This window comes from Podarcis erhardii, assembly GCF_964252035.2.
Source record: "Podarcis erhardii genome assembly, chromosome: 4".
NCBI lineage: Eukaryota > Metazoa > Chordata > Lepidosauria > Squamata > Lacertidae > Podarcis > Podarcis erhardii.
Window position 1 is genome coordinate 11,366,310 of NC_138508.1, and position 27,876 is coordinate 11,394,185.

Genomic DNA, 27,876 nt, shown 5'->3' on the forward strand with positions numbered 1-27,876 from the left:
TTCAGTGGTTGCTAAGAGGTTTTAAGTCCCCCCCCCCCATTTAACAATACAGTGGTACCTCGGGTTAAGTACTTAATTCATTCCGGAGGTCCGTTCTTAACCTGAAACTGTTCTTAACCTGAAGCACAACTTTAGCTAATGGGGCCTCTGCCTCCTGCTGCTGCGTTGCTGGAGCACGATTTCTGTTCTCATCCTGAAGCAAAGTTCTTAACCTGAGGTACTATTTCTGGGTTAGCAGAGTCTGTAACCTGAAGCGTATGTAACCTGAAGCATATGTAACCCGAGGTACCACTGTAGCAGAAACAACATGGGGGTTTTTTTGTTCTAAATTAGGCACTTAAGCCCCAGATCCGCAGTAACTAGATGTAGTTTTGTCTGGCTCACGGGGTGCAGTTGGTTATTAGCACTGCACCTCGGCCACCATTTTGCCTCTGGCTCCTTCCCCACAAACCACAACTTTTCAGCTGTCTCCAGTTAGTAGACACCGGCATCCTAGTAAAAAAATAGAGTAGATTTGGAAAGCCTCAAATCTGCCCACACCTGGTCCATATTATAACCATCATGGGGTCTCAGCATCCTTGTGGCAAATTTCCCACTCGCTGGATATATCATTAAGCAGAATTTATCAGATGAATAACAGAGAGACTTTCTTAAAGGTAAGCACAGCAGTTAACTCTTGGCGTGTATAGACCGCCCATGTAGTTTGATTGTGCCCTGACATTAGGCTTGTTCACACATTACACTGAATTCTGGTATGAGCGGTCTCTGCACACGAGCTTGTGCGAAAGAGTGTACACTTTTTAATTTGCACAGCCCAACCATTGTCTGTGCAGACTGTACACACACTGAATGCCACATGTGAAAAGTGCACGCTCATTGGACATAAGGTATGAATACCCTTATCACTGGCGTTTACAGCTTCTTATACTGCGACAAGATGTTATAGCAAACACAAGGCAGCTGCTCAAAATGGCAACCTCATGGTTGTACCTCCCTCTCAAGAACTAAAGAAACTTGGTGTAAGAGCATAACATCACCAGGTTGTGGATTTCCCCATTTTTGCTGTAGGTTTTCGGATCAGCTGCAAGGTTGTTGTAAAGCCTTAAATTGAGGGTGCCTCTGGATCAGCAGTTTATTGAGCATTCACCATGGTTTGTTTGCGGTGAGTTTAGACAACATTTGGCTCCTTAATGAGCATTCACACTGATTTGTTAGCAAGGGATATTAGATTGTTTTGCATCAAATTAAGCGTCACACTTTCCAGTGCAGTTCACCATCACTTTGCAAAAACTCGGACCGTTTTCTTGCACAATCAGTTATAACTATATGACTTATGTGGACATATATAAGTCATTGGACCTCAGTGTCTGGGCTGAACGATGGAGGTGGAGACGCTCCTTCAGGTATACTGGACCGAGGCCATTTCAGGCACCATCCAACCAAAAGGCGCCATCTAACCATCTTAGGGACTCCACTCCAGAGTTGTGTAGGCTTTGCTTCTTAGCCTTTTCTTCTCCTGAAGACAGGGGCATAGGAAGGTTGGGGGGGCAGACCGCCCTGGGTGCCCTCACTGAGGGGGTGACATTTGGCACGCCGCCCGCGACTCCCAAGCCTACCCCAAGCCATTGGGTTAAGGGGGAAGCTGCACCACGACATTCCCCCCTTCCCCCTTTGTTTTGACAGCTTGGGGGAGGGTTGGGAGTCACGGGCGGATGGCGTGCCAAATGTCCGTCATGGGCAGCTCGCTCCGCCTCCGTCAGCAGCTCGCTCTGCCCCATGGGTGGCTTGCTCCACCTTCAGCTGCAGGGCACACGCACCGACTCTGGGCACCCAAGTGGCTATATTGTGCCTGGGATGGCACCCTCCATGCCATGCCCCCCTCACAAATGCACCCACCCTGGGCAGCATGGGCATATACTGCACCACTGCCTGAAAAGATCCTGCAAGGCAGCAAAGTTTTAGGACGAGAGTGTTCCTTCTCCTGCCAGATTCTGCGCCCAGATTTGTAGGCACAGATCATCCTCTAGAATAAAATAGCTTACTAGGGAAATGCTAGGGACATGGGTGGCGCTGTGGGTTAAACCACAGAGCCTAGGGCTTGCTGATCAGAAGGTCAGCGGTTCGAATCCCCGTGACGGAGTGAGCTTCCGTTGCTTGGTCCCTGCTCCTGCCAACCTAGCAGTTCGAAAGCACGTTAAAGTGCAAGTAGATAAATAGGTACCACTCCGGCGGGAAGGTAAACGGCATTTCCGTGCACTGCTCTGGTTTGCCAGAAGCGGCTTAGTCATGCTGGCCACATGACCTGGAAGCTGTACTTGGGCTCCCTCGGCCAGTAAAGTGAGATGAGTGCCGTAACCCGAGAGTTGGCCACGACTGGACCTAATGGTCAGGGGTCCCTTTACCTTTTTGAGTTATGTGTTAGTGAGCCACCAGCCATGCAGGAACAACTGCTCTGCTAGATCTCCCATGACAGGTCCCTTGCTGTGCCCCTGTGATTTACCACCCTCTAGTCCTGCTCAGGCTTCTTAGCAATGCAGCTCCTCCAAAGGACGCACTTGTGTGTCGTGAGCAGAGGAAATCCAGGGAAATCTAGGCTGGCCACCCCCAGTCCGCGGGCCTGGATTTCCTCCGCTCATCCCAGACGCACCGGAATTCAAACGCTTGCTCTAGAAGGACGGTGGCACTCGGGGCAATCTCTGCCAGAAGGAAAACGCTTGCAAGGGATTTGCAGAGTCCAGTCGCTCCCTGCATGCACACCCAAAGAGGTTGGCAACATATGTAGGTTGCAATAAATAATTTGTTAGCAATGTATTTGTTAGCTATTTCCGTGCACTGCTCTGGTTTGCCAGAAGCGGCTTAGTCATGCTGGCCACATGACCCGGATGCTGTACGCCGGCAACCCGAGAGTCGGTCACGACTGGACCTAATGGTCAGGGGTCCCTTTACCCTTTCTAGGAAAATGCTGAAGTTGCTCTTTGGGGTGCCTCCGGGTCAATTTTTTATGGTAGCCCAAATCTCAGTTGTATGGCTATATGTATATATGTATATGTATATATCTCAATTTTAACTCATGTGCTATTGCTGCAATCTGCTCTGATTGTATATTTTATCTTTATGAACGCTGTTTTTATTGTGCTATGTGTGGTGTAGTGGTTAAGAGTGGTAGACTCGTAATCTGGTGAACCGGGTTCGCTTCCCCGCTCCTCCACCTGCAGCTGCTGGGTGACCTTGGGCCAGTCACACTTCTTGAAGTCTCTCAGCCCCACTCACCTCACAGAGTGTTTGTTGTGGGGGAGGAAGGGAAAGGAGATTGTTAGCCACTTTGAGACTCCTTCGGGTAGTGATAAAGCGGGATATCAAATCCAAACTCTTATGTTATGTGAGCTGGTCTTTGACCATAATAAATAATCTATCTATCTGGAGGGCCAAGGCTGAGGAAGCCTGGCCTAAGGTTTGGGCAAAAAAAATGAGAGGCACAAATACAAGATGGGTGACACCTGGCTTGAGAGCAGCACATGTGAAAAGGATCTAGGAATCTTAGTTGACCACAAACTTGACATGAGCCAACAGTGTGACGCGGCAGCTAAAAAAGCCAATGCAATTCTGGGCTGCATCAATAGGAGTATAGCATCTAGATCAAGGGAAGTAATAGTGCCACTGTATTCTGCTCTGGTCAGACCTCACCTGGAGTACTGTGTCCAGTTCTGGGCACCACAGTTCAAGAAGGACACTGACAAACTGGAACGTGTCCAGAGGAGGGCAACCAAAATGGTCAAAGGCCTGGAAACGATGCCTTATGAGGAACGGCTAAGGGAGCTGGGCATGTTTAGCCTGGAGAAGAGGAGGTTAAGGGGTGATATGATAGCCGTGTTCAAATATATAAAAGGATGTCACATAGAGGAGGGAGAAAGGTTGTTTTCTGCTGCTCCAGAGAAGCGGACACAGAGCAATGGTTCCAAACTACAAGAAAGAAGATTCCACCTAAACATTAGGAAGAACTTCCTGACAGTAAGAGCTGTTTGACAGTGGAATTTGCTGCCAAGGAGTGTGGTGGAGTCTCCTTCTTTGGAGGTCTTTAAGCAGAGGCTTGACAACCATATGTCAGGAGTGCTCTGATGGTGTTTCCTGCTTGGCAGGGGGTTGGACTTGATGGCCCTTGTGGTCTCTTCCAACTCTAGGATTCTAAGGTGCATCTCCTCTTTTTAAAACCATACTATCTGTTCCTTCTCCTAGATGGGCTCCCTTCCCAGGTAGATGAGCCCCACCTGCCCCTCTTGGTATATAGCAAATGGCATTTTCAGCATCCCTTTGCAAATGAAATAAAATAGTGGTCCATTCTTCCCATGTACCATTTATGCAAATCTCCAGAGCGCTTGGAGGCAGGTTCGTGTAGGTCCTCTGTCAGGAGAGGTTTTTCTAGGGCCTATTTGTAAATCCTGCACCTGGATTCAGAGGCGACCGAAACAGGACTTAGTTTGTTCCAAGCCATCAAAAACTCACCCACTCTTTTTAAACACAAAATATTCTTTTTATTTGTCACCGAAGGCTACACATGGTCACTTCTGTTCTGAGACTTTTTTTTTTGTTTTGATTTTTGTTTTCTAGAAGGTATCTACATCTGCACGTATTTACAGGCTCGTCTTATTTACACAGTCAAGAATACAGTGTTAGAAACACAAAGTGGAGAGAGAGAGATTTCTATATATATAAAAAAAGGAATAAAAAAATTAGTTCCAGACGCCAGGAAATTACAGACAGTAATGAGAACAAAATCCTCCAGTGCTCGGGATTACAAGTGCGGCTTTGATTTAAAAGGGGGGCGGGGGAGTCCTCCTTTTTCAAACTGGTAGCTGTGTTCAGAAGTTCTCCTGTTATATAAAGCATATTTTTCTTTGTGTACCATGGGGTAGGGGTGAAAGTGCTTGGTTCTTTCTGTAAGGGTCCTAACCTTTAACCAATTCCTTGCTGGAAAAGGATGGGGAGAGCTAAGGTTGTGGGTTTCCCCTCCCTCACCCCCATTCGTTCATTTAGGAGTTTACGGGTTTCTTTTGCAAATATAGTAAGCCCGCAACTTAGGTGGGTGATCGCGACTAAAGCCAAAATTGTATATAGTCAAAACCCATTGGGTTTGATGGCCGGTGGTTTTGCCAAATTCTTTTCCCCCTGAACCCCTGCCCCTTTCTCGTTTTGTTAAGAGTTTTGCCACGCATGTAAAGCTGAAGGCACACAAGTTAAATGTGCAAAAGTTGTGGGCTTACTACAGCAGTAACCTTAGAGGTGAAGTCCCCTTTGTCTGTAGCAACATGATGTCAACAGCACATACCTTTTGATGCTTGGGGTGCGGCTGGGGGCATGTTTACAATGACTTGTGTTTCTTGTTTCTGTACGAATTCTGGGTCAGTCCACATACCATTAAAATGAACACAGTCTCTATTATATTTACAGTGGTACCTCGAGTTACAAACGCCTCAGGTTACAAACACTTCAGGTTACAAACTCCGCTAGCCTGGAAGAGTTACCTCGAGTTGAGAACTTTGCCCCAGGATGAGAACAGAAATCATGTGCCGCCGGCACAGCAGCATCAAGAGGCCCCATTAGTGAAAGCACTCCTCTAGTTAAGAACAGTTTCAGGTTAAGAACGGATCTCTGGAAGTAATTAAGTTTGTAACTAGAGATACCACAGTACTTTTCTCCAGCAAGGAATATTTAAGAGAGATATAAGGATGGCATCTGGAGTGGAGGAAAGAGAGAGGAGTCCTTAGCAGAGGAAACCCAGTATCCTAAATATATTTATTTGGGACTAGAGATGGGAGAATCTGCCTTTTACCAATCATAAGTTCAGTTTTCCACATCTGCATATTAAAAAGTTCTTTTTAAACTTTAGTGCAAATCTCTCCTAATATGCACATTTGTATACATTTCCTGAATTTTCACATTTTTTTTTGCAAAGAAATCCCCAATAGAATGCATTTTTGCATTTGACTTTCATCAAGATAGGTTTTTTTTTATATACCTTACTGGAGAACTGCATTGCAAAATTCAGAGAAATGTGAAATCCCAAGGAAAGTTCTGCTATTGGTTCAGATATTGTTTTGGACAGTGTCATTTGTCTAATTTGCCTTTAAATGCAAACTGAATCTAATTTTTCTCCCCCCCCCAAAAAAAATCTCTACTTGGGAGTAAGATTAACTGGACTCAGTGGGGCTTCTTCCTGAGTAGACATGCATAGGATTGCACTATAATAAAGCTTCTTTTTCCTCTTCTCGCTTGTATAGCCATAGCACACACAGACCACTGCATCCAAGAGTGGCCTTTACTCTACGGTGGGATTTAGGTAAAGGCGGCTGCATCTCAGCCCCATTGAAATGAATGGTCCTCAAGTATTTAAACATGCACTTCCATGTCACTGGTTTCACTGGGACTTCTGGTGCTGTTAACTTTCTCTGGACTGTGCCCTGTGGCCAGAATCACATCATGTTCTCTCTTTGGTGAGCAGGAAAGACTTCAGTGGTGAGGATAATGGCAGAATCACCCATAACCCCCAGATATTCATTCTTAAAAACCTGCTCCAGCTCTGTACACAGAACAAGATCAGGAAAAGCAGATCCCATGCATTAGGAAAGGGGATGCTGTAATGAATTTCATGTTTTCCGCAGAAGATCTCAAATATCCTGTTTCTCTTATAATACACCCACTACACTCCCTTTAGAAGCCAGATTCCTCTTTCCATCTCCTTTTCAATACCTTTTCTGTCCTCCCATCCTCCTCCCTTAGCTCTTGTCTTACGAACCTGATTCCATCTGTGAGATAGAAAACAAATAATGTGCGCTAATTTAGCGCACTGTATGCACAAGTTGCTCCCTGACTTCTTGCTTTGGTGTTCGAATAACACCCAGTGTCCTTCTTAGGTCCCCACATGGGTCAATGGATACTATCAAGTGCCAAGAGTGTGCTATTGAAAAAACACAGCTGAGACCCAACTTCCTAGTGGTGCGTTCTTACTGCTCAGCAACATGCGCGGTGGAGACGTGTACAGATATGTAGAATGGGCATGTACACATGCAGAAGAAAGGTTTAGGTGTGGTGAAGTTGTCTGAAGCCCCTCCCCCTCAGTTTGCATGCATTCAGCACTACGTTCTCTCTAAAAATAGTAATATCTGCGGTCATTGAGAATTCTTTCCCGATATATTCAAGAGGTTACGCACCCTCCGATACATCTCTTCTGTCTTGCGTGGTACAAATCTTGATTTGCAAGTGTGTGTACGGATATCTTAACCCCAATTGGTTTTGTTAACTCGGGAGCCAGAAATTCTGGAAAGGAATGGTGAAGGAATTGGGTCCCCAGAATTGAAGCAGTTAAAACGTTTTGTAGAAAGACCCAATCGCGGCCACGAGGAACTCCCAACCAAACATGCTACACAAGGAGAGCTGTTGGGAACAGATAATTGTTTGCTTTTTATATCAGATCAGTTACTGGATTCATCAAAATGCCTGTGGACGTGCAGGCCCTTGCGGTGGCAACCGTCAAGAAATAATCTTTTGGGTGTGTTATATTAGTCTTCTTTTCAAAAGGAGCTCTGGTGTTCTTTGGAAGCTTACTGAGGATTACGCCGTGAGATCAATAATGGCAGACAAATGTCACTCAGAGACAACTTTAAGCAGAGGGAGCATTTGGGTGTGCTATAGGCTGAATTCAGTAAACAGTGGCGTTAAGACTGGGCTCTCCATCACAACCCAGATGCCTGCATAATACACAAAGGGTTTGGATGGCAGTGGCCCAGGGAGCCCTGCCACAGGGAAACAAACCCACTTCAGGAGAAGAGGTTTCAGTAGACAAACTAGGAAACATACACCAGCTTTCAAAGACCAACACCCATGATGCCAACCGCATCCGGCATTGAACAGACTGCTCTCCTATCTCTCGACAGTTTCCAGTTTCAGTTTCGTCCCTGGTTGCTTTTCTATCCTGTCCTTCCCTCAAGAAGCTCAAGGTCATATCCTGGCTGTCTCACCTCCAGATATTGGCCAGTGCCTAATTTGAGCCCATCAATACATGCGCCTATTTTGTGTCAAGACTTGACATCTGAGATGCCACCAATGACCCTTGCCTGAAGCTCTTTCTCCTCGCTTAAAAGATGAGGTGTAAACAAGGTCAAACCAATGGCACAGGATTCCTGTGAGTTAAGGATTTGCCAGGCAAAATTTATCTTGCTCCTTCGGGAATGTTCTATAAATGTGTTATGGCCTGGCAGGTTCCAAACTACATGTAGGGTAGCTTTCAGCTGGTGTAGGTGAGACAATTACACAAAACATCCAGGTAAGGCCAAAACTGAAGAAGTCATCTTGATACTGTGCAAAGGGTGGCTCTGAATTTTTCAAGGACTTGAAGTGACAGACATTTTCCTACAGTCTCCTCCCCGCTTCTCCCTGATGAGGTCCTCTAATGCCCTCCTCGCAATGCTAACATGGCATGATCTGGTGCCGGGAGTGGACCTGCAGTCTAGACACATGGCAGTCTGTTTATCTCACATCCTGTAACCATACTGAACACTCTTCTAAGGACTTTGCTAGGAGAGCTAAGGGAGCTCAAGTTTTCTATCGGCACAGACGTCCATCGGCGCAGCAGAAGCGTACTGGGCGCCATCTTATCTCACAGCATGCATGGACCAGTGTCGCCTTCTCCTTCTCTCCCACGTACAGCCTTGCAGGAGAAACAACCAGCTGTGAATGGATGCAACCCATGAAGGCAGAAGACAGTCCACCTTTGGGCTAGCCATCACTATTTTTACTCTCTCACTCTATGGCTTCTTGACACTCAGGAAAGCATCAGGGAAGGACCACATGCCAGGAAGCTTGCTGGTTGGCCAGAAAGGACATGGGTGAAGTTTTAGAACCTTACAGCCCTAGTCAAAACAAATTAAATTAAATTAAATTTAAAAATTCCTTCCACTAGCACCTTAGAGAGCAACTTAGTTATTGGTATGAGCTTTCGTGTGCATGCACACTTCTTCTGATACACTGAAACAGAAGTCACCAGTGAGAGAGTGGGTCGGGGTATTACTCAGAAGGGTGGTGGGAATGGTTGATTGGCTGATTCAGCAACTTCTCTTTCTAGTCTATTTCTGAAATTCTTTTGTAATAAGACAGCTACTTTGAGATCTTGTATAGAATGTCCTGGGAGATTCAAGTGTTCTACTGGTTTCTCTGTCTTGTGATTCCTGATATCAGATTTATGCCCATTTATCCTTTGGCCTGTTTGTCCAATATAGAGAGCTGAAGGGCACTGTTGGCATTTGATGGCATATACAATGTTAGAAGATGAGCAATTAAAAAGTCCCGAAATGGTATGTTTGATGTTGTTGGGTCTTATTAGAAAAGAATTTCAGAAATAGAGACATTGGATTCTTATCTCATTATATATTATAAAGCTATTTTTAGCCATCCCACCCCTTGCTTTTTCCTGTAAGACCAATTGCAGTCGTTAACAGTCGTCAACAGGTTTACTACACCTATCAGCCAATCACCCATTCCCACCACCCTTCTGAGTAATACCCCTCCCCACCTTCTCACTATATAGAAGGGTCTGGTGACTTCTGTTTCAGTGTATCTGAATAAGTGTGCATGCACACGAAAGCTCATACCAATAACTAACTTAGTTGGTCTCTAAGGTGCTACTGGAAGGAATTTTATTTATTTATTTATGTATATTTATTTTATTTTGTTTCGACTATGACAGACCAACACGGCTACCTACCTGTATCTTACAGCCCTAGTTTAGCAGGCACCAAGAAGCCTTGGGTCAGTTTACCCCAGACTGTGCCCTGCCTTCTTCTGGGACACCATATCGGTGGTACCTTCTTACTTTATTGACGGCATGCAAGAGATGTTGCTTGCACCATGTTAAATGACGCTTCAAGCAGCCTTGCCCTCCCCGCGCCAGGTTGCAGCTTCAGCAATAAAATACTCTTTTGAGATCTGGTGGCGTTTCCACTGCCGTGCAAAGTTGCACAGCCAGGGAGAATGTGTGGGCTCACTGTGTTGGGTGCATCACCAGATGAAAACAAGTGGAGCAAAGTCATCTCATGGCTCCATTCCCAGTCTGCCTGGCCTGTGCATTGTAAACATTTGGGAATGGAGCCACGAGTCTCTTTCCTCCTTCTGAACTCCCAAGTGCTTCGTCCCTAGGTTTGGGGATTATTTTACTCATGGTCAATTCACAAGGGGGGTGAATGCCCATATTTGTTTGGAATCCTGGTTTTCTTTGGAGAGACACCTAGGCACATGTTGATCTGCTCGTGAGGCCATGTGCCTTCCACGTACACATTCTTATAAGAACCAAATGAAAGTATGATGCTGAGATGCTAGTAGGGTCTGGGGCAGGTTCTCCCTTGGCAAGGGGGCAAGTTGCAAGATCCTTTCCTACCACCCCACCCCTAGTTATTTCTGTTCCTGCTTCAGCTCACCTGTCACCAGTCTCCATATCTTTCTAAAAGCATCCTCAGAAGTAAAGTAAATCACAACAAAGAAATAAGAAGTAGGCCCAACACTATGTGATAGCAAAATCTGGGTTTTCACGGACTACAACTGAGGATGTTGGTTTCTAGCATGGAGAATTAATGCAGTTTCACTTTCCTAGACTGGAGGTAAAGATATTTAGACACGTGACCGCACTACCACACACCTCTGTAGTAGAAGATGCGTTCTGTGTGCTCAGTTCCTTAGGTTGAATTCATGAAAGGCTGCACAGAGGCAAATAAAGACCTTCCCCAAGCCAGAGAGGTGCTGCTGCAAGCCAGAGTGGGCGGTCTTGGGGTTGGCCTGGCTCAGTAGAAGGGGCAAATCAGGTGTAGCTTGATAGACATGTACAATGTCTCCCGATGGATTGGTTTTTTAAAACTTCAACAAAATTGCGGTGGGCTTTCGGGATCCTAACTATGCGTGACATTGTGTTGCTTGCAAGCACGTTATCCCCCTCCCCCCGCTTAATTTAATTACAGGTGGGGACAATAGGTTTGTGCAATTTCTATTTGCATCACAACGCGTGGGGAGGGGAGGTTTAACCCTTCCCTCCTGTCAAAATCTTGTCAAAAGAAATCCCCCGCCCTCCTCATACTGCAGTTAGAAAAACGGTTTCCCTATAGTAACAAGAATAATAATAATAATAATAATAATAATAATATTTTATTTATACCCCGCCCTCCCCAGCCAAAGCTGGGCTCAGAGCGGAATGTGTTTTCAAGTGCAGTTAGGCCCAGAATTTGACCAAAACAGTGTGTGTGTATGTCTTTCCTCACAGACCATCTGCCCACTAAATATTATCGCCAGCTACTTTTCTACATGAAGGGGAAAAGATACATGGACTGAATGCCTTTCTTTCCTGAGGGGGGAAAAGCAGCGAGGGAGTGGGATTCTGATTGGGAAAATGGCCCTCAGAGAAAGGGGTTGCTGTCGCTCCAATCACACCCGATTCCCCCCCCCGGTCCCCACAGCAACACTGAATTAACAACCAAAGCCATTGAGAGATTCTCCACACACTCACACAGCCTCTCACATCCACCTCTAGTTTGGTCTATCGCCCTCGTGAGGCACCAAGAACATCCCACCACTAATGGCGATTCTGCTATTGGCCATATGCTGCCTCAAAAGATAACGGTTAAGACACTCAACCTGGTGTACAGAAATACTATATATTTAAGGAAGGTTTTGCCATTTGACAAATATACATCATAGGTGCTTTTTTTCCATCCAACAGCATGTGCAAGAAAATTTATTCTAGTAGAGCGTCAATCTCTCCCAACCCCCACACCCTGGGAAACCCCCCCACCCCAGTCTGAAATGGGGTTTCAAACTAATAGAAAAACAAACAAACCAAAAGAAGCAAGGAAGATTTGCAGCGATACGTACTCTGTCGCACTCACACAAAAAACCCAAACCAAACCGGTGAACAAAATAGCCTATCGTAGTAAAAAAGACTCATTTAAAAAAAATAAAAAAGAGATTATTTCCATCTCGGGAAGGGAAAAGACTCATCTGGCAAGTCTATAAGACGCAGCTATTTTGCCTTGCCCGGCTACTTCTGAGCTGCAGGATGGCCCAGAAACGAGTGTGAAGTGTGAAAATGACCTGCAAGTTCTCATTTGGAGGCTCACGTTTATCACGTAAAGAAGATTCAGAACAGTCCACGGCTGCTGCTTCTTCGCTTTGCTGTGTGCAGCGCAGGATGCTGAAAGCTCACATCCCCCCTCTTCTTCTTTCACCTTTTCTTCTTTTTCAACCCAAAAAGGGTTTGCGCGGAACTTATGCAGAGACCCTTTTCTCGCCACACGAAGAAACCTAACGGGTTTTGCATGGACAAATCCCCTGATTTTTCAGAACGTTGCACAAAGGGGAAGGGGAGAAGGATGGACGAAAAGGACACAGGATTTCCACTGTGCTCACACAAAGGTGAAATATACCTTCTGGTCCGTGTTTGTGTGTGCGTGCGTGCGTGTGTGCATGGAGGGAAATGATAACAGGAATGGGTGAGAAGGCCAATTTTAGAGAGAGACAAATAAAACAATAGGATGTTGCATGAGTTACAGTGCAACTGTATTATCATTCCACCCCAACCTTTTCCATCACCGTTTCTTAAAAAAAAAAAAAAGAGGATTGAGTACAACACAGTCTGGTATGCGGCCACAAAAGAGTAGCTGTCTTTGGCAAGAAGTCAATGCGCCGACCCTCCCTGTCACCTCCTGCCCATCTCGCTCTGTCTCATGAAATGAATGTTGTTGGCGCTGTCTGAGAGTTCGGGGTACTGCTCCACCGAGATCACAAAGTAGCCGTCATAGCCCTGCACCCGCCCTGTGCTCAGCAACTGCTGCTTCTCCCCTTCTGTCCAGGAGCGTGTCCCCTCCTCCCCGTCCCGCAGTCTCTGCTGCTCCTGCGCCCAGGCTTGGGCAACCGCTCGCTGCCTGGCCAGCTCCAGCACGCGGGTCTTTTCCTCGTCCAAGGTCGTCCCGTACCGGGTGTTCAGGCACAGTGCTCCGTACTGGAGCTGGATGTCCGTGTAACGTCTAGTCCTTCCATTGAGCACCGTGTTGATTTGGGATACGGTGACATTGACGCCGTTCTCCAGGGTCCTCCGGCCGCCGCTGAGGCCCAGGATGGACAAGTCTCCGTCCGACGGCCCTTGCTTGACGAAGTAGTGGGTGTCCACGCCCTCGATGGTGAAGTGCAAGTCGTCTAGGTAGTGGGCATTGTTGAGTATGGCTGCAACCCTCCGCCCGTCTTCGTTGGCCGTGCTGATGATGTCTGTGGCCACCCTGCCGTCTTTCATGGCGAACTTGACCCCTTTGCCAATGACAGAGCCCCCCGAGGCAAAGTTGTGGTTCTCCTTGGTTTCGTGGCAGCCGGCGATGCTGGAGCTGTAGATCTGCTCAAAGCGCTCCAGGGTGACAAAAGCCTTCAGCTGCTTCTGCACCTCACACTGCACTCCCAGGATCGACTGAGGAAGCAGCAGAGAGAAAAAGAGAAGGAAGAGAGAGGCTCGTGTTAGCGATGGGTGCAGGTTGAGCAAACAACAGCAGTGGCAGCAGCAACAACAGCTTACAGCGCCTTAAAGACGAACATATTTAGTCTTTATGGCACAGAGTTTCGTGAATTAGCTCCAACACTTGTTAATAGACCTCTGGAGTTTCCCTGGTTTTTGCTACAGATTATTAATAATAATTATTTATTATTTATACCCTGCCCATCTGGCTGGGTTTCCCCAGCCACTCTGGGCTGCTTCCAACAAAATATTAAAATACAATAGTCCTTCAGATATTAAAACAGGGCTGCCTTCAGATGTCTCCTAAAAGTCTGGTGGTTATTTTTTCCTTTGACATCTGGTGGGAGGACATTCCACAGGTTGGGTGCCACTACTGAGAAGGACCTCTGCCTGGTTCCCTGTACCATGGCTTTTCGCAGTGAGGGAACCGCCAGAAGGCCCTCGGCGCTGAACCTCAGTGCCCGGGCAGAACAATGGGGGTGGAGACGCTCCTTTGTTGGCAAGAGCTTCTGGGTTGTTCTGCACAATGTTATCAGGGACCTGGCTGTGACCGTAATTTTTAAAAAAGAAAAAAAAACCCACTTCCCTGTTATCTCAAAACAAGCTCTGTGCCTTTGAAAAGCTGCTTAATTTTAAGATCTAACGACCTTGAATACACCCTTTTAATAATACAGTAATGCATTTGGGAAGAGCGTTTTCTTCTGCGGGAGAAAAACAACTCTTGGGCTGTGTGGCTTTGGAAATAAAAAGGAAGGGGCGCAAACGGATTGTGCAGAGTTCAAAGAGACAGAGTACCCTGCCTTTGAAAATTGCTATCCGTTCCATTTCATCTTCTACCATGTATTCCCCACCCCTTTGCCACTGAATTAGCGAAGACGAGTGGTAGAAAGTGCAACTTGAATGGGAGCTAGCGGGCCTCTGATAACGGGGAAGCTTTCAGCAAACTGTTCAGGTAGAAAGAAATGGTACAAAAAACCCCCAGAAGTATCGCAGATGGAAAGGAGAGAACTCATGTGCATCAGTAGATAAGAACACTGAGGGAAAACCTGTGGATGCTGACAGGGAGTCCCACATAAACCCTGGGAAAAAGCAACTGTTTTGCTTGGTACAAAAAGAGCATCTGTAAGGACATTGACAGCATGTGTGCAGATTGCCAAAAGTGACTATTAAATGTGGCCGCCACATCTCACGAGGGCAGATCTTTGATCCAGTGAAGGCTAAGTTAAACCACCACTCCCACCCAATATGTTTTGAATGTGGGGGCGAAAGAACCAACTTTCTCCACATGTTGGGGGCGAGTCAAAATACCAACCAATCTTGCTGCGGAATGGATTGCAGAGGCTATTCTGGCTTCCACAATCCATTTGGCAGAATGGAACCAATTTCAGCCCACTCATTGCCAAAAACCTGCAGAGTAAATACGGAAGGAAGAAAATGCCATGTTCCTCCTCCTTGGAGATGGCAGCGGTGGTAGGGGAGCATGGCAGTACTTCCAAGTTGGAAAAGAGAGCTACAGTCACATTGCGGTTCACAGTGCAGGGAATTGTGGTTATGTGTTCAATTCCCTCCTTCGCCAGGAGAGCCTGCATTTCACTTGAGACAGTGGACATGTTTGAGAAGCACCTTGCCATGGCCAAGAACAAGTTCCAGAGACGACAGCAGAAAAGAAGTCTTCATTTTCTCGTCAAAAGGCCTAGGAGTCAATTGAATTTTCTGGATTTTTGAGATAGCTAGTGTAGCATTTGGTAGTGATCTAGGCCAAGGCATGCTTGTGCTAAATGAACATAATTTTGTGCACAGGAAGCAATGCTTAATAGCACTTCTAGATGCAAAAGGAGTCCTGGATGCTGCAAAAAGCCCTCACACAGATCCTACTTCAATGACTGCTTCCCCTGGCTGCGGGGGGCTGGAAGACACAGCCACAACAGTTGCATATCAATCTTTTAAGGATAGAGCCCTGCTCAGTCTTTATGGTGCAGAATTGATCATTGCTATGGCCAGGAGTTCAGCGCAAGAGGCCGAAACACTAGGAGCCTGCTTACCTGAACAATTTCCTCTTCCCATATACAGTCATACCTCATGTTACGTCCGCTTCATGTTACGTTCTTTCAGGTTACATCCTGCAGCAACCCGGAAGTACCAGAAAGGGTTACTTCCGGGTTTTGCCGCTCGCACATGCGCAAAAGCGCAAAAAGATGTCACGTGCATGCGCAGAAGCACTGAATTGCAACCCGCACGTGCGCAGATGCTCCGCTACGGGTTGCGCTTTTTTCATGTTGCGAATGGGCCTCCGGAACGGATCCCATTCACAACCAGAGGTACCACTGTATACCCAAATGAACCACACATTGTGTATTCATGATGGTCTGTGCTCATGGCGATATTCGGGGTGGCTATTCGTGACCCCGCTTTCAATACTGTTTGTGGCGGCAAAAGGGTGGGCGTGGACCCTGTTTCCAACCAGTGCGTATCCCGTAACTTCCTGCTGAAACCTTATAACATTTGACACCACCAGTGCTCTGTCTTCGTCCTGCTTCCGTTGTGTAAGAGCATCCCTCCAATGCAGTAACACTGGATGTGTGGTTTGGTATAAATCACAAATGCACTATTATTCTACCCATAACCGTTTGCAAATGAGGTATAGGGGGTAGTGACTGAAGACACAGTCTTTTTAGTGGTGGTGCCCATTTGTCGAATGCCCTCCCCGGAGCGGCTTGCCTGTCACCTCTCAACATTTTGCATCCAATTATGTTCCTTTTGTGGGACGCGGGTGGCGCTGTGGGTTAAACCACAGAGCCTAGGACTTGCCGATCAGAAGGTCGGCGGTTTGAATCCCCGCAACAGGGTGAGCTCCCGTTGCTCAGTCCCTGCTCCTGCCAACCTAGCAGTTCGAAAGCACATCAAAGTGCAAGTAGATAAATAGGTACCGTTCCAGCGGGAAGGTAAACGGCTTTTCCGTGCACTGCTCTGGTTTGCCAGAAGCGGCTTAGTCATGCTGGCCACATGACCCGGAAGCTGTATGCCGGCTCCCTCGGCCAGTAAAGTGAGATGAACACTGCAACCCCAGAGTCGGCCATGACTGGACCTAATGGTCAGCGGTCCCTATACCTTTACCTTATGGTCCTTTTAGTCCTGGGTGAAGATCATTTTAGCTTCCCAAGCTTTTCAATCTTAAAATCTGTTGGTGCTTTAAACATTATTGGCACTACTGTTGTTTGGTTTGCATTTTTCTTTTTTACGTTTCAAATTTTTTACTGTAAACTGTCCAGGGAACCTTGGCTTTCAGGCAGTATATAAAATGTTGTAAATACATAAATATGAATAAGGTTCTGTGCACCTGGAAGCAGTTATGTTTAGATCTGGAGAAGTGGTCCGCTGGCTATTTACCCCACTAAATGGGAGGGTAGTTTGTGGAATAATTTAATGACTCCAATAGGGGGCTTTCTAGAAACAGACAGTGGCCTGGTTCCCACATCACATTAAACCATAGTTAACGTTTAACTATAGTGTAACGTGAATGAGCAGAATGCTGGTAGATTATGCTCAGAAATCCCTCCTTCACAACTCCCTCACTGTTGGCTGCAACAACCGAGAAGCTTTAGCTTGTCACATTAAGACTTGTGGTTGGCTTCTTTCCAAACAAAACAACCAAGGCTTACTTCTCATGGGTTGCTTGTGGGAAACAAACCATGACCCTGGGTCCAAGCATCATGATAAACCAAGGCTCGTGGTTTGTAACTCAACGCATGGCTCAGCCAGGAGTCAGGGAGGAGCAAAACTGGGTCTTTTGAAAATTAAACTATGGCTTACTGTGATGTGTGAACAGTGAGGTAGATTACCTTGCTATTGTCCCATTCTTGAGTCTTCAGTTGGGTGTGGATGAGTTCATAGGACGGCTCCACAGCATCCATGTCTGGCTTAGGATATCCAGGGATGACGTTGTGCAGTTGAAACCCAAATGTGAGCAGCCAGCTGTTGACATCTGGGATGTGATAAATGAGAAACCGAAGGGTTAGCTTGTTCATTATACTTTATTGCCTGTAAGCACCTGGAAAGAAAGTCAGGTAACTTGGAAAGACCTTCCACCCAAAGTATGTGTGTGTGTGGGGGGGGGAGGAATTGACTATATTTGCTCATGTCTATTCATGCAATGAATGAGGTGTAAATCTGAAGCTGCACATTTCCTAAGATGTCTATAGTGGCCACACAGCAACTCTATTTTCTCCAGATTTTATATTGCACAAGTTGGCCAAACGGGAAACAAATACACATCATGCAAACAGGCTGATGGCTTGCTTCTCCTTGCTATATTCTCAAAACTCTGTGTTATCTGCTAAAGATTCAGGAGAGGGAAGATCGTTTGCTAGCCATGGAAAAAGCCTTCCTTCTGTGTCTTTGAAAATCTGACAGAGAAAAGGCAATGTTGCTTTTTTATTATTTCATTACCATTAAAATTAAAGCACTTTGCTCTCAACAGCCATTCACGCTCTATATCAATAGCAGCAGCAACCAGTTTCTTAATAGCTTTGTGATGTGATCTTCTAAGTTATGCAGAAATCTACCCTGCTTCTGAGCAGTAGTCTATTATACCACTAGGAATAAGCCAGTGTCATTTGTTGGAAGGGATAGAGGTCAGGAGGAGACTTTTTTTTAAGATGTCTGAATGCTCAAAAGACAGTCAGGGCAATATCCAGCCATCACAACGCAGATGCTTAGTCCTAACATTAAAATCAGTGGAACCCCAAAAGAATTTAGGATCTGCCCCAAATATCAATCTGCTGAAAATGAAGCAGTGTTTATTTATGTTAAGTAAAAACAGTGCATTTCATATGACACTGGGTACATTTTGGCTTCCACTCAATTTGGTTCCCTATATGTCAGAATGAATTCATTCTGGGGGCAGAGTAAAGAGCATGGCTATTGGAAACAGGGGTAATAGAAATGTCAACTCAATCTGCTCCCTCCACAAAAGCCAGTCACAAAAGCATTCCTTCTCCACTATAGGGGGGCTATGAACATAAACTCCAATTAATCCTAGGTATCCTTTGCCAGTTCTCCTTTAGGTGATCTTTTGCAACGCTCACAGCAGAATCCTAACGTAGGTTTATTCAGAAGTTCCCCTGCATTCAATCAAATCTTATCCACTATAAGTGTGTTTCAAATTGCAATCTTCATTTCAGAACCATCCCCCCAAAATCACCTCAACTTTAGGGAAGGGAAAAATCTGTAAATTGTGATTTCACCCAGTTTCTCAAATTTCCAATCTTATATTCAGTTCATATTTCTACAACAATTTGCAATTATTATTATTTTTAATTACAGGTGGGTAGCTGTGTTGGTTTGCCGTAGTCAAAACAAAATAAAAAAATTCCTTCCAGTAGCACCTTAGAGACCAACTAAGTTTGTTATTGGTATGAGCTTTCGTGTGCATGGTATCTGAAGAACTGTGCATGCACACGAAAGCTCATAACAAAAACAAACCTAGTTGGTCTCTAAGGTGCTACTGGAAGGTATTATTTTTAAGGGGTCCTCATGAAAATTCACCATCTAAGTGTGAATTTCTCTTAGCATTCACACGATTGTATGCAATTTAGTCTTAATACATGTTTGTTGCAAGCAATTTTGTCTTGTAATGCATTTTTGGGATCTTAACTATTTTATTATTGATTTTGTTAAGAAGCGCAAACATAAAAAAGAAAGAAAGCAAAGAATACAAAATGTAAACCATAAAGTGCCACAGCCTGGAAGGACAAAAGTACAAAGGTTCAGCACAGCTCCAAAGGAATAAAGCATGGACTCGTGCAAAGATTCCCTCTGCAAATAACTAAGATTTATAAAAACAAAAGCATTGTCCACCTGTGAGTGCCATCATTATTGAAAATAAAGGTTCCAAAAAAGCTTAGATGAGCCAGACATTTGCGCATACTGGTGGCACTGAACCACCGCGGGCCTCAATATTCACACTGGAAATAAAATCATACCATATAGCAAAAATGCCAAACAAAAAAAGCCTGGTCATTAAAGGACCCCTGACCATTAGGTCCAGTCGTGGCCGACTCTGGGGTTGCGGCGCTCATCTCGCCTTATTGGCCGAGGGAGCTGCTGTACAGCTTCCAGGTCATGTGGCCAGCATGACTAAGCCGCTTCTGGCGAACCAGAGCAGCACATGGAAACGCCGTTTACCTTCCTGCCGGAGTGATACCTATTTATCTACTTGCACTTTGACGTGCTTTCGAACTGCTAGGTTGGCAGGAGCAGGAGCCGAGCAACGGGAGCTCACCCTGTTGTGGAGATTCGAACCGCCAACCATCTGATTGGCAAGTCCTAGGCTCTGTGGTTTAACCCACAGCGCCACCCACAACCCCTACCCTGGTCGTTAGAGTTCTCTTAATCTCAGGGTTGTGGGTTTGAGCCTCACACTGGGCAAAAAGATTCCTGTATTGCAGGGGGCTGGACTAGAAAACCCTCATGGGTCCCTTCGAACTCTGTGACAAAACGGGACACAATTTGCTCAGCCGGCTGTCCAGATGCTAACTATGGATGGGCAAGGTCTAGTTCACCCTGTCTCCCAACCTCTCAAGCTCTCCCATTTTATGGTTCTTGTAGGTTTTGACCAGCCAGCACTCCAGATGAAGATGATTACTATTTGATACCCTCTCTAAAATGGGATACTGGGAAACCCTCCCTCTGGGGTCTCTTCCAGCTCTGTGAATCTAAGTTGCCTTGTGCAGAATCATGACTTGGCCCATGCGGCTAAGCACTGTGCCTTCCACTCAAACTAGTAACAACCTCCCAAGGCCTCCTGCAGGAAGTTTCCTCACCTGTTCTGCCTGAGATACGATACAATATCTTTATTGTCATTGTCCCATACAGAACAATGAAATTGAAAAATCTACATAAGACATTCAAAACCCCCTAAAAACTCTGATACCCCATTTTAAAATACAATATACTCTTATAGAGACTCCTTATACTGTGTTTAAAACCAGAATTGCATTTGGGTAGAATCTGTTTCTCAGGCAGCTAGTCCTAGTCTTTATGACCCTGTACCTTCTTCCAGAAGGCAGAAGCTGAAAGAGATCATTTCCGGGGTGCGCATTATCCTGCACTATCTCTGCAGCTTTCTTATTGCACCTGGAAGCATAGATTTGATCCAAGGTGGGAAGAGTGCACCCAATTATTCTCTCTGCAGTCTTTACAACCCTGGACAGCATTGTTTTTCCCCTGACCGTGCAGCTCCCAACCCCCCAACCCCCAGACCATAAGTTAATACACTCTCCACAGCACAATGGTAAAATGCCATCAACAGGTCCTTTGAGAGATTGTTTTTCCGGAGGATTCTCCGGAGGAGCTTTTAACTAGCAATCCCAGGGGCTGAACCTGTGATCATCGGATGCAAAGCATGCACTCTACGGCCTGCCCCCCTCATATACTCTGCCATTGCTGTCTCTGTGTCTCTTGCTTTCAAACCAACTCTCCAAACTTGCTGTGTTTTCCCACCCCTCTTTATTTCCTTGCTGCAAGTCCTTCGAGACTTGCTGAAATCTTCCCGTGCCACTGAATTCTTCCCTACCGCATTCCTGCTACTGCTAATTCAGTGTGTTGCGTCTGTCCAGGCTGTGCTATTCCTCCCCCCGAATGCACACTTGCTCCTACCCACAAATTACTCGCCCCAAATTTAATTCCGCAGCGGCTTTGGTGGGAGTTTGGTCAAAGGCTGCCATCTCTCTGCTCTGGCCTATATTTAAGGCACATGATACTTGTTTTTCTTCCATCCCTTAAGTAGCGCTTCTCATGGCTGAATTAACGCTTAATCGCATTGTTATTTTTAAAAGGCTTGATAAAAAGGTCATGATTAGAAAGGACTCAGCCGCTGCTCTCCTGGAGCGAGCCTCCTTAATGCAGTTTATTTAGATGCAATTTTGAATTTGGGCTGCCAGCTGATGCACACACGGATACCTCTGTGCAACTGACAGGAAATTAGGAGAACATTAATCATCCTTTAATCTGCAGGAAGGGGATTATCGGGTCTGGCTGAGCCCCTTGGAAAACGGAGAGCTTTGCAGCGGGACTTTGCAAAACCCAACAATCAGCTGATTGTCGGGCCGTGAGGAGTCCCTTGCAAAAAATCCTTTGCAAGACCCGTGTAGACAAGCAAAGGTCACTTGACCCCTGCCCACTTGGCCTTCAAGACCAGATCCAGCCCCCTTCCACGTGAAGGACTAAAAAGGGGGAGAGGGACACTTTTTGCACATTGGCTTAAACTACCAAAGTGGGTTTTTGATACAACCAAGCTAGGGAAAGTCTGGTGTCTATTGTGTCTTCTCTGGCAATCTCTAGGTTAGATAACTGCAGCGAGTTACATGTGGGGCTGCCTTTGAAGATGGCTCAGTAACTGCAGCTGGTGCCAAAATTGGCAGCCAGATTGTCGAACAACACAATACGGTCTGATCATATAACACCAGTTTGGGCACAACTGCGCTAGCTTCCAATGAGCTTCCAGGCTCGCATCAAGGTGCTTGTTTTGAACTATAAAGCTGGTATGTGGTTCAGGACCATAGCTGTCAACTTTCAGATTTGAAAATAAGGGATCGGCAGCCTCGAAAATAAGGGATCAGCAGCCTCACCTGTCCCAGGGACAGTCTACGGGATATCTAACAATCCGGGATAGCAGTGGGAAATGGCGCTGGAATAAGGGGATTTCCCGCAAAAAAAGGGAAGGTTGACAACTACCTCTTCCCACTTGAACCCGGACCCTGCATTCATCATCCGTGTGCCCCCTTTGAGGGAGGTGAAGACTCATAATCTTGCTTCAGTGGGCCTTGTGGGAATTTCCTTTCTGCCATGAGTAGGACTGTTCTCAAGTTAACCCCTGTCAGACCCCTGCCTGAAACTTGAGAGAACTGCAGTCAAGTATAGATGATTCTGAGCCACACTGGCCAAAAGTCAGCTTTCTAAAATTATTAAGTTGTTTATGATGAACAGGCGGCTCGGCCAGTGTCCGTCCTCTTCCAGCTCACCTAAGTCAGTTCTACTTTGTTTTTGGAAATGAGGTCTGCTCGTGAAATTGGACTTCCCCCATCTCCTCCCTCTGTGTGCCCCGTGCACCCCCTAAATAGGCTCTGGAGGACTGGGAGAAGCCCCAGATCAGGTTTAGGGGCCACAGGAGAGGAGAGATTGGAGGGAAGTCATGTTTCATGAGTGGACCTTGTTCCCTATGCATGTACTCAACTTAGTGCTACCCCTTTGATTCCCCTCCTCAGTCCTTACACCTTGAACGTTTTTGGGTGCGACAGAGATTTGTAGTCCTTTATAGCGTTTTCTGCTATAAACCAGTTTGCACAAGTTTGTGGAGTGTTTAAATCGAAGGTTTCCACCTAGCTAACTGACCTGAGAGAATAAAAACCTCTGCATGAATCAATGCACCTTGTTATAGGGAAGTTTTCAATGTTTTATTGTGTTTTTAATATTTTGTTGGGAGCCGCCCAGAGTGCCTGGGGCAACCCGTTCAGATGGGCGGCATATTATTATTATTATTAATAATAATAATAATAATAATAATAATAATAATTTGCTTTAGCTACTCTTCCTTAGCAATCTAAAGAAACATTGCTTCTTTTCTATCTAGCTACCATTGAAACAGTTGAAACAAAACAAGTATGGTGAGAGATTCAGTTTTTAACTCCAAAGTATAGAACCGTATATTAGATGCTCTTCCCAATGAAGTAAAAAATAATTCGGGAGAAACTGAAAATACCTAGGTGCAGATTTAAAAACTGGCATTGTTTTAAAGAGACACATAGTCAAATACGGTGCAACTGAGCTGACTGGTGGACTCGAGGCCAGCTGGGCTGGCCAAAAATGAACCTTACCTGTCATGTAGCACTTGATATCCTGAGAGTTACTGATAGGATTGTTATTCTTGAACATATAGAGACTGAAAGGCATTATATTGCTGCTGCTGAGACGTTTCCAAATGTCGTGGTCCGGGCTGGTCCACCGGCCGGCGAGCACATCGTAGTCTCTCTTCCCCATGTGTATTAGTTTGGTGAGGGGATCGTAGAGGCCTCCATGGTAGCCGATGATGATCTGGAAGTTTGGGTTGGTGTCAGTGTAGATCTCCCCATAAGCCGTGTACAGGATCTGCTTGATCATGAGGCCCGTCCCGCTGAAGACGGCTAGAGGAGTCCCGATGTTGTCGCAAGCGATGTAGAACTCGTCCCCGCTGCTGAGCTCCATGGCAAAGAGGTGGCCCTGCAGGTCGTAATAGAGGGACGTTATCTCAGAGCTGGAGTGGTTGTACAGGTGGGTGACTTTGGTGGGGTTGGTGAGATCCGCGTAGAAGAATTGCAGGTGGTGGCCGTGGGCCGTTTTGCTGGAGACTCTCCTCCCAAGTCCGTCATAGCGGTACTTCACGCTCCAGCCACTGGCTTTGTTGTATGCCTTGATGAGCAGCCCGGCGGAGTTGTACTCGAAAACATCGTTCCCCCTTTGTCTCAAGAAGCCGTCTTCGTCCATCTTATATTGCACGTCCCCCAGCCTCGTGATCCTGTCCCTGAGGTCGTACCTCAGAGGCGTGAGGCGGGCGCTGTTGCCAGGACTCAGCAAATGGAGGTTCCCGTTCAGGTCATAGCTGTACCGCCAGAGCGGCTTCTCGTTGATCGACACAGTCTGCAGCTGCCCGTCGGCATCGTACTCGTAAGAATACCTTGTCGTGTTTGCGTACGGGCCGACCTTCAGCTCCTTCTTCACCACCCTCCCCATGTTGTCGTACTGCACCGTCATCCAGTACATAAGGGACCTGAATATCTCGTACTGCACTTCCTTCATCCTGCCGTAAGCGTCAAAGTGTTTCGTGTGAGTCATGACGGCGGTGGTGATGATCTGGTTGATGTCGTAGTAGATGACCCCAAACTTGCCGAACTGCTCCGTCTTGCCCGACACGTCGTCGTACCGGTACAGGTCGATGGGCAACGGCGTCTCGTTGATCACCGCTTGCATGCTGGTCACCCGGAAGCTGTTGTCGTAGTTGTAATCGAAGCGGGCGTTCACCATGCCTTCCTCCGTGAAGCGGAAAATCTGCCGGTCAATGAGCGGCCCGATCTGCCGGTACCGGATGGTGCAGGTGAACCCTTCGTTTTGCAGGTTTATGGTCTTCAGCATGCCGGCGGTTTCGTCGTAAGTGAAGCTGATCTTGGTGGTGTCGTAGAGCATTTCGGCCAGCTTGGACAGCTTGCCGTACTTGTAGATGACCCGCCTCCCCGTCCCCAAATGATAGGTGTGGAGAAGCTGCCGCTCCTCATTGAAGTCCTGAACGACAGAGGCGTTTCCCTCGGGGGGCCTGTAGATGTTCCGGTAGTAGCCGATGGAACGGATCATTTCAAAGGTCTGCCGGGCTACGTTGGGCATGGTCACCGACGACAAGCGGTCGTTCTTATCGAACTCGAAAATGTACTGCCGCTGGCTGTGAAGAAGCAGCACCATGGACTGTAACCAAGAGAGAAAGCAGTTATTATCCTTCTTTTTATAGCCATTGGAAATCTGAACTTTCTCAAGCAAGGAAATTCTTTAGGGTGCTGGGGGGGCATTCAGTGTAGCGCTATGGCAATTGCTCCATCAGCTCAAGCATTTCAGCTTGCCAGGCGGAATGACCCCCCCCACCAGGTGTACTAATTTTTTTGGTGTGTGTGTCCCTTGGCAGAATTCTGCTAGCCGGATTCGTTGAGTTGGATCTGGTCCATTATTTTAATTTTAATTATCATTTGCAATTCCGCCTCTTTTAGAAACAGTGCCCCCCCTCCCCCTGAAATTTCTGTAATTAGGGCAGGGGCAGTACACTTGAAGACTGAAACATCGAAAAACACCTATTCTGTGGTACTGATAGCTTACTTCCTCCTGGTGCCCCTGTAATAAAATTTTTAGTGGATGTCAGGGACTGGCTGGACGATGAGAAGTGATGGGAGGCGCCAGCTGGGGAACCCCTAAGGGAAGCCCTAGAGAAGGAGGGCTCAGAGCCTGGGGGTTGGTGGTGGGACACAGAGGAGAGGTCAGAAGGGGAAGATTAGGAAGAGGTACTGGATACCGAACGGACAACAGGGTTCAGTGAGCAGGAGGAACCTGTGAAAGGGAGCAGTTCAGACTCTGAGGCTGAAGCAGAGGAAGGGGGCAGGGCCAAGGGACTGTTCAAGACTCCTGGGAGTCTCTGGATGCAACAATTCTCCTCCCCCCTGGTCTCCAAGAATGTGCAGGACAACAAGGAGAGAAGAACAGAGCCCGGAGGTGTGCAGACGCAGTTTCAGACTGCTTGGGAAACATCTGAGAAAGGAGAAGCCTTAGGAGGGGGTGGAAGGCAGGGACCAGCAGTCCTGGCAACTGCTCTATGTGTGGGTAAGACCTACTGGAAAGGTTGTATGCCATTTCCTTGAACAAAGAAGACACGGACCACAGACTCTGCTTCTTTGTGCTGACCTGCATCTGACTCCAGCCCTGACAGAGGAGCAATAGATAGCTCCAGTTTCCAGAGGGGTAGCTGTGTTGGTCAGCAAAACCGGTACTGTGCCTTGTAGTACCTTAAAGAACAATGACTGTATCCAATGTAGCACTAAGTAATTCATTAGTGCAATGATTTACTGCTGAGTAATGAAGCTTCTTCCCCCATTCTCTTTTCTCAGTGCCTTGCCCAAATCTGCTCCAGGGGGTGCATGGGGTGGGGCGAGGAGGGACAGGGAAAATTCTGTTGCACAACTTTAAACCCTTGGATTAGCTGGATACCATAGCAACAAATTAATTATGGCATAAGCATTCATGGACTGGAGTCCACTATCATCTGACGAAGTGGGCTCTAGTCCATGAAAACTTATGCCATAATTAATTTTTCAGTCCTTAAGGAGCCACAAGGCTCTATTATTGATAGATCCAGTTTCTGAAACAACCAAAATCCCCTGTTAAACTCCACCGCTGAACGCTAAACAGCCCAGAATTCCGTGAGAAGAGGGAATTGCTATGCTCAAAATTAAGAATAATGTGGATTTACTTGTCGACAAAGCGGGCTGGTGTCTTCTTGGCTCGTGTGGGATATGGGAGTGGTGCTGTTGCGACCAACTCCAGAATCCCCAAAACTATGCTCCTTAAGACTGAATTTCAGGGTCACGTACATGAGCTGTTAGAATTATTAAATGGGAGTAAAAATGAGGAATAGGAGAGAACATAAATAAAGGGATGTGGCATTCAAAACACCTTTAGCTGAGATGTCTGCATTGCAGAGGGTTGGACTAGATGACTTTGGGGTTCCCTATGGTTCTATTACTCTACGTAGGCTACAGGTTTAGCAGCATCTTTTTACAGGTGGTCCTCACCTTCTCCAAGTACGTGTAGCTCCAGGATTTGCCATCGGCAAAGATTCTGGATGTAATCCTGCCAGACTGGTCGTATTCCATCCTTTCCGACATGGTTCCCCTTTGGATCCCAGCAATATGTCCTCCCGCGGAGTAAGTTACGTTGACCCCGTTCAACCTGCTGCTAGGAGACCAAAGCGTGGGCCGGCCGGCCTGGTCGTAAAGGATCCTCAGGGTGAATTTGCGGTGGTCGTCGTAGATCTTCTCTGTCCTCGTCACGCGGTCAAAGTCTAATGACAGCAAGTTCCTGTTATGAACCTGCAGCAGAGAAAGGGGAAGAGTTAATGTAATGTAAGGGGGTTACTTGCGCGTAAGTTGCCTTCAGTTTTAGTTATATTGCCTGGCCAACCATGCTTTGGCTGACAGCTCACACTCCATGGCCGGTCAGTCACTTGCAGAATCCGTCAGTGGGCGTTTCTTGAACCTCTTCCAGCATAAGAGCTGTTTGACGCCTAGTCTCCTCCTACTTTCCCTGAGCGGAACTCGTCTGCGCAAGTAAGGGGAAGGCAGGGGCGTGTCAGCGCTCTCTCCACTAGTCTCTGGTGAAGGATCTTGGAGAGCTGTCTCCAATTCCTCCATCTCCCTCTCTTCTCTACTGGTGTTACGCTGAATTCCTTCCCCCCTGCTGGTCCCCTCTCCGGCATCGCGCTGGAGCCCTGCCTCCGCCTCTCGCTCTGATGTCAGTTCCCTGACAGTTAAGCATCAGAACTGAACAGAAAGATGGTGGGTGAACTGCTCTGCAAAGCAACCAAGTCTTCTTCAGGGTTACAATTTCTGGATTTGAGTTTCTTTTTTTTTTTTGCAAGCAAATCCAAGGGGTCTCTGACAAGTTCCAAGACCCTGGATGCTGTTCGAATCAAGTTTTTAGCAAAGAACACCTACTGAAATGAATGGACCTAACTTAGTCATGTCCACTAATTTCAATGGTTCTGCTCCTGAGTAAAATTTAGT

The 27,876-nt window shown here is 46.6% G+C and overlaps 1 protein-coding gene across 10 annotated transcripts in view; it reads right to left on the reverse strand.

Moving 5' to 3' along the window:
- Positions 1–9,707: 9,707 nt before the first annotated feature.
- TENM4 (teneurin transmembrane protein 4) overlaps positions 9,708–27,876 on the reverse strand; it is a 659,336-nt gene continuing 641,167 nt past the window's right edge. For all 10 annotated transcript variants that reach the window (XM_081859991.1, XM_081859990.1, XM_081859998.1 and 7 more), the window contains 4 exons: positions 26,887–27,183; positions 23,404–25,018; positions 17,371–17,513; positions 9,708–13,486 (listed from right to left, as the gene is read on the reverse strand). In XM_081859991.1, the coding sequence (XP_081716117.1) occupies positions 12,728–13,486; positions 17,371–17,513; positions 23,404–25,018; positions 26,887–27,183 (2,814 nt within the window). In that variant the 3' untranslated portion in view covers positions 9,708–12,727. The remainder of the gene's footprint in view (positions 13,487–17,370; positions 17,514–23,403; positions 25,019–26,886; positions 27,184–27,876) is intronic.